The sequence below is a fragment of the Gossypium hirsutum genome, chromosome A04, assembly GCF_007990345.1.
Source record: "Gossypium hirsutum isolate 1008001.06 chromosome A04, Gossypium_hirsutum_v2.1, whole genome shotgun sequence".
Taxonomy (NCBI): Eukaryota; Viridiplantae; Streptophyta; class Magnoliopsida; order Malvales; family Malvaceae; genus Gossypium; species Gossypium hirsutum.
In genome coordinates this window covers 4,141,342-4,148,604 of record NC_053427.1, presented here as the reverse complement: position 1 = coordinate 4,148,604, position 7,263 = coordinate 4,141,342, and the positions used below count along the sequence as shown (strand labels likewise).

General features: G+C 32.3%; 1 protein-coding gene across 1 annotated transcript; it reads right to left on the bottom strand.

Moving 5' to 3' along the window:
* Nucleotides 1–217: 217 nt before the first annotated feature.
* LOC107920688 ((+)-delta-cadinene synthase isozyme XC1) lies at nucleotides 218–3,237 on the bottom strand. The gene is made up of 7 exons (XM_016850504.1): nucleotides 2,996–3,237; nucleotides 2,631–2,895; nucleotides 2,158–2,530; nucleotides 1,591–1,809; nucleotides 1,342–1,480; nucleotides 929–1,177; nucleotides 218–670 (listed from the first exon to the last, which is right to left on the bottom strand). The coding sequence occupies exons 1-7, from the start codon at nucleotides 3,119–3,121 to the stop codon at nucleotides 377–379; spliced, it is 1,665 nt and encodes a 554-aa protein (XP_016705993.1). The 5' UTR covers nucleotides 3,122–3,237; the 3' UTR covers nucleotides 218–376.
* Nucleotides 3,238–7,263: the final 4,026 nt, after the last annotated feature.

The following is a 7,263-nucleotide window of genomic DNA, read 5'->3' as shown; positions in this document are numbered from 1 at the left end:
TTCAAACTTAATGATATACCGAATTAAATAAATAAAGAATTCAAAACTTATCTGAATAAACTTTAGGTGGTAATGTTTAGTAGATTCTTTTTAATCTTAATTCCGGTATAACTCATCTTATTTTTATATTACATATTCTTTTATACCAATATATATATATATGTATATATATAAAATCAAATAATATATAAAATAGAAGATTTTTCACAATGAAAAGTTTGGAAAGAACCTTATTGAATTAATATAAGGCAATAAGTACAAAGACAATCGATTTGGACTTTCTTTTATAATATATGAATATTATAAAACATTATTAATTAGAACTTAATAACTATTTCTTAAGAAACAAGCTTGGAGAGGAAAAATTAACATAATTTCAAAGTGCAATTGGTTCAATGAGCAATGAAGTGATTCCACCCTTTGCCGCTTTTCCAACATATGTATAGCCATCGCCTTCCCTGTAAAGCACATCCATCACCCTTGCAAGGTTTAGGCTACGATTCAAAACCTCTGTTGGCATTTCTGTTGGTTTCAAAAACTCTTGATTTAAATCCTTCCAAGCACTCTCAACATGCTTGTTGAATACATCATATGCCTCTTGTGCTGTTACGCCATATTCTTCCATGTAACACTCGATTGCTGAGCAATCGTCTTCTCTCCTATGCTTGAACTGCAACCATAATAAAATCAAAATTATTCTATCACTATATACCCTAAAATCTATCATATTATTAAACTATATTTGTTTAAAATGAAATTAGATTTATTTTCTTATTTTTCGATTTAAGACTAAACATTTGATATGTAAACATTATATTTTAATTGTTTCAGATCATGATAAAAACCATCATTTAATTTTGTTACAAAGACATTCAATTATTGAGTTAAGAGTTAGGTTTCTTGTGATTATATAAATATATTATTATACCTTGTGTTCAGCAACATCATCCATAAACCTACAAATAATTGTGGACGCTTGAATGATCTTAGGGTCACTAGCTGCCCATTTAAAGGTCTCTGGTGTTACGATATCTCCCATGCCGACGAAAGATGTAATAGCAAGCATGGCATAACCACAAGTTGGCAATGCATTAGCCTTAAACTCCTCGAATGATGGTTTATAGTTTTGAAGAGTCCATTTGGCCTCCACAAGATAAGATTGAGCAAGTCGTATCATCTGAGGCAACAAAATCCCAACAATTATCACTAATATCAATTAAAATTCAAAATAATATTTAAATGATTATTTATTGTTATTCAAGTTAGTTGTTTATTCAAATCTAGAATTTAGCTAAGATCTTATCTTTTTTGTATAAAATAAATGTTTACAGATGTACATACCGCATTCTTCGCATACTCGACACGATATTGTCTCCCATGCTCAGCCACCAATTGTACCATTTCTTCATAAACATCTAATAGAGCCTTGTAGCTTGGTTTCATGTATTCGGGAATTTCATCTATACATTTGATATCCCACCTGAATCCACCCTCAACGTTATATTTGATCATTCCTTGTAATATATACTTGAATGTTCACTTGAACTAAAGAAACCTAACCTATTACCAACAAAATTAAAGAAAACGAACCTCTCAATTGCATTTGTATAGGGAATGAGCTCTTCATATGTTGCATATGAGTCATATGTATCATCTACAATGGATGCCATTGCTATCACTTTTGTCAACATCTTTCTACCAAGTGAATATTGGGGCTCAAAGTACACTCCAGAGATCCAAAAGTAACCTTCAACAACTCTATCTCTTGCATATGGCAACTTTCTTTGAAAGTCTAAATCCTTCCACCACCTAAAAAATCATATTATAAAAAACCCCATTAACGCAATGACTATTCAAAGTTTTAATTAGTTTCACATTCATGTTGTCAATGAGTAAATTGTTAGATTCTTAAGTCAATTGGGAACCTCAAATTATAAAAAATATATAAGTAAAATGAAATAGGTGAAAAAGATGAATCTAAGGTTCATGCCATCACTTTTAACTTGTGTTTTTAATAAGATTCAAATATTAGCATTTGCAACTCGTCTCCTATTCTGAGAATGATGCCTCCTATAAATTCAACCCGCCCTTCCACCAAAAAAATTAAAAAAAGATGAAAAAGAAAAAAAAATGGGTGAAAGAGATTAAAAAACATACCTACAAATCTCACTTAGCTCTTTCCTATGCAAAAATTGTAACATGTTGAAATCGATCTTAGCAAACTCCAACAAAGCCTTATTATGGGACTCAATATCTTGGTATACTGAAAGATAGTGCCTTGCCTCAACCCTGGGCAAGCCTCTTCGAATTGATTGTTTCAAAGCATGAGAAACCTCTTCGGACAAAGGATGGTCCAAAGATGCTACTGCAAGGCTTAAATGGTGGGTGGTGAAAGAAATTGCTTCATCCAATATATCTTCCCCATGAACCCTCAAATAAGAAGCTTGGTAAAGTTCCAACAATCCTCGAACATCGCTTGTCACGGATGACTTGAAATTCCCTTGCTCATCTTTAAACTTGTTGAATACGTCTGAGATGAAATTACCCAAAATGAAATTTGTTATCAAATATTCCATGCTATTATATACTCAAGAAACTTAAAAATACCATGTTGTTGTTCCAATAATTACCGCATGAAACATTGTATCCATGCTCTCGGAGTAGTCGGAATCGAATGGATGTGGTGTAGAGGTCGTTCTCGGCATCATTGTTGTTATGGTAGATATTCTCTAGTTCATCTTCGATCTCCTTGGTGAAATGGTAACTCACACCCAGTCTTTGGACTGAATCAATGAAGGCTAACTTTTGGGTTGAATTAGCCATTGGTGCCACAATCATCTTCCTCACTTCTTCTTTCAATTGTTGGTGGCGCTTTTCAGTTTCAGCATCAATATTCTGCTCAAAATAATGAAAATTTTCTTCACATTGAATCACTAAATAATTAAACAAATAATCTGTTAAGATTATATGTCAATATACTCATATGTGTGTATACCTTGTCGGGACAATTGAGGAAGAGATCTCCCCAAATGCTAGGCTGAAAATCGGCTTTGGGACGCATTTCATCCTTATTGGAAGAAAGGGGTGATGAAGAAGGCATTTGAGAAACTTGTGAAGCCATTTCGATTGATCAAAAGCAAATATTGAAAAGCTGAATTTGCAGCCTTTTTTTGGTTTGCTCTTGAAATTTGGCACAGAATTTGTGTGAGGATAAGAGTGCAATTGTTGCATGTATTTATAGGTAAAAAGAAGTAATGGTGATTTTTAAGTCAAAAAAGAACTTAAATTCAAGAAAACAAATACGGAAAACAAAGTGAATGTAGGGCCCATTGCATGAGAATTGGAAATAGATTAAAAGAAATGTTGACTTGTCTTTTGTTTGATTCTTTTCATTCAAAGTTGATGTCTGTAAAATATTAGTAGATAAATGTTTAGAAATGTATAATATCTTATGTAATGTATCAATTAAATCTTAAAAATTTCTTTGATATTAAATATGTTTAAAAAGAAATAATTACAGTAGTTAATAAAAAAAATTGTACTTGATTTAATGTAATCTTATGTAATGTATATAGAAGAGGTTAAAATTGAGTTTATACTTCTGGTTTATTCTTCATTGAATGAAATGTAAGGATGAAAGATGTTTGAGGGCATGACTGATATTAAATCTTTTCCTTGCTTTTGACATACTTTTAACAGAATTTTAAGTCCTCAATCCCCCAGCAGTCTTATGACCAATCTTTTTATTACCGAAATTATTTTCTTAGGAAATAACAGTGTAAAGTAAGACTGCTATGACTCTATATTATTTAAAAATACTAACTTATTTAGATATAAAATTTTACTTAATAAAAAAATGTTTGTCATGCTGCTTTTTAATCCTACTCAATAATCAATTCTTTTTGTTTACTTGTTAGCATTTTGAAATAAAAAAATTTGTTACTTATTTGACCCGCTCTCTTTTGGATTTTTTTAATGGAATTTTGCTCTGTTTAAGGGATCAATTTAAAAACTATGAAAAATAATGTTAATTTTGGGTATATAAAAATTGGAAAATGGCATGTTTCATCCTTACTGATGTACCAAATATTCTTATATATATATATATATGTAATAAAAATATTTTTGAAAATTTTAATAAACAAAATATTTTTTGCTAAACAGATAAAAATTATTAGTAGTGAATTAAATACGAAATTTTTCGAAATAATAAATAAATAATCTTTAAGGATCTTAAGTCTCATTTTTTTGAATTATCTTATTATAAATTTTTATCATATATATATAAGATAATGCCTAAAATTACCCATAGCCCCTCCCCATCCATAAATAGAAGAACAATGCGTTTTAGCACACTCGTATTCAGATCCTCCTGCATTACTAATAATACATATATCAATTGAGTTAAAACTTAATCAGCTAATGATATTATATCTTAAGACTTAACTAGCTAATGATATTATATCTTAAATCTTTAACTAAGGTTATAACTCATTGAGTTTTTTTTTTATGATATAAAGAATTTATTTGGGTACAAACGGACTAATAGGAATGAACTATTTTTATATATGAAGATAAATTTAAAATCAAATGAAGTCAATTTAAGCATATAAAGGTAAACCGATTTGACTTTTTTTTTCAATTTCTTTTTTCACGGATTTCTTTTATCGAGGAACATTATTTAACTCATGCATTAAATTATGACACAATATTCAACCTTGTCATTTACTTTTACTGTAGTTTTAGTTTTTTTTCCCAAGTAGATGCAATATTCAACCTTGTCATTTTGAACTTTTATTTAAAGCATTCGGCAGATTTTATTCTTGTTAGTTTTCAAAAAATATATATCTTTTTTTGTTGTGGATTTATCATCTTTCTTGTTATCATCATCTTCATTAAAGGATCCTTCATGAGGCACTAAGTATTTCTAAAACTTGTCTTTTTGTGGTTATTTGACGAATTATTTTAGCATGAAATTGGTTGGTCTTTGTCTTGTGATGATGAGTAGGAACTAAGTTTTATGGTAGTTGGTTGATTGAAATATTGCATGGTTAATTTTTGGGTCAGAGACTAAATCATAAAAATTGAATTAAATTGAATAGATTTCAAAATCTAGAATTGACGCCTCTAGATGAACATTTAGATAGATGAGACCGAAAGGAGATTCTATTGTGAACCAAATTGATTGTCTTGATTTAGTTTAGTGAGGTCAAGAGATAAACTAGACTAAATCGTATAATTAGGTAAAATGGTAATCGAGAGGGAAAATTGGACTAATTAAGGGTTTGACCAATTTAGATCCCTAATCCAAGAATTAACTAGAAATATGGATATCAATCGACCACTTTATCTCACTAAATTGATATTTGTATACTTTTGATTGTTATTCAATTTAGTCCTCCTTAGGGTAGTTTAGCATAATTAACTTTGATCTCTCTTGGTTTGATCCTTGGAAAGCTCAAAGTGTTCCATTATAACACTTAACAAATATTACAATTGACCTATCATACTTGTAGTTAAGCCACTTTTAATTTCTTATATTTTGTGCTAATTCTTTGCTAGGAGTTCATACATTGTAGCGTGATCAAGTTGTTGGCGTCATTGCATAAGAGATGTGTTTGTGATGAATTGATTTGTTGTGATTTTTTCATGTCTTACTTGGAAGATAATTGGTGAAATCGAGGTTTATAAATAAGGCACTTTACTTCTTTGTGTATTTCTTTTTGTATTCTTTTAGTTAATTTCTTGACTTACCCGTGTTTCTTGTGGTTGTATTTCTCAATGTCTGACTTGGAGTAGCAACGAGTTAATCTCATTTGATCTTGAGTCGAAAAGGATAATAACCAGCGCAAGACGAGGGCAACCCTCGAGAGAAGGTCACCCATAGTTAGAACCACTGATTACTGATCCATTGATTGACAATATTTTATTTGAATATCCACCATTAGGCCTTCCGAACATAGAGAAACACGAACCCTCTATACGATCGAGACAAATGGAGAACCGTACATCGAAAGATTATATCATGCCAAACTTGGATGCTGTGCGAGGTATATCAACTGACCCACCATTAATTCCAACAATTTTGAGATCAAGTCGGCCAGACTTTAGATGATACAAAGCACCCTCCAATTCTGGGGATCAATGAATGGGGACCCCAATAACACCTTCAGCATTTTTTAACCTCTTGTGATACTTTTAAGTATAACAGGGTATCCAATGATGCTATATGTTTTTGGTTATTCCCTTTCTCTTCGTGTGATGACGCTTTTATGTGATTGGATTCGTAGCTTATAGATTCTATCGTGATGTGGGATGAGCTAGCCAACTAATTCCTTGCCAAATATTTCCTACTGAGCAAAAAGAAGAAGTTACGGATGATTATCGCCAACTTCTGGCAATTGGAGGTGGAATCATTGTATGAGGCATGCGAGCGCTTCAAAGTAACACTAGATAAGTGCCATTACTATGGTCTACAAGGGTGGTTGCAATTACTAACTTTCTATAATGGTTTGGACGGGAATTTGAGGTCAAGCTTAGAAGGAGCATCTGCGAGGGCATTCATGTCTAAAACCTACATTGAAGATTGCTAACCCATTGAACATTTGGCAGTGAACTCCTACATGTGGTCGATTGAGCAATTCACATGTCTAGCTAAATCACCGACTGTGAATGCAGTCAATGGAAAGGACAAATTCCTACAAATCCTCAGGAGGTTTAACAACCTCGAAATTAGCTCTAATGTGCCTCATTCCTAACAAACACCATCTTATAAGAGCTCATGTAGAGGGCGAAAATGAAAAGTTACTTAAGGAAATCACCAAAAGGGTAGTTAGATTGGGGGGAACTATATGGGAATTAGGGGTGGTAACCCGTACTCAAATACCTATAACTTAGGGTGGCGTGATCATCCCAACCTTAGGTGAAGAGGAAACCAAGGTGTGGGAAACTTCAACCACAGTAGACTAGCCCCTCCTTACCAACCTTTGCAACCCTATATACCCCAAGACCTTAAGAGGAAGCATACCTTTAACAATAACCCCCTATGGCCATTAGTGTTAGTAAACTTGATGAAGGGATACATTTGTTACACGCAACAGTGCGTCAAATGCAAGACCAACTAGACCAAAGTCTCCACATGTTGCAAACCAATGTTGGTACTAGTATCCTTAGCAATACGAAAACTAATCCTAAATCGGGTTTACCGGGATGATAGCTTATCGTAGTATAAAGCTATCAGAATTGGACAACTAGGATAGTGAG

Bases quoted from the DNA above. Each gene is read 5' to 3' on its own strand.
- LOC107920688 (XM_016850504.1), bottom strand. From the start codon at position 3,121: ATGGCTTCACAAGTTTCTCAAATGCCTTCTTCATCACCCCTTTCTTCC. The intron at 2,896-2,995 runs GTATACACACAT...TATTTTGAGCAG, and splicing joins TCCTCAATTGTCCCGACAAG to AATATTGATGCTGAAACTGA. The intron at 671-928 runs GTATAATAATAT...TTATGGTTGCAG, and splicing joins ATGATGTTGCTGAACACAAG to TTCAAGCATAGGAGAGAAGA.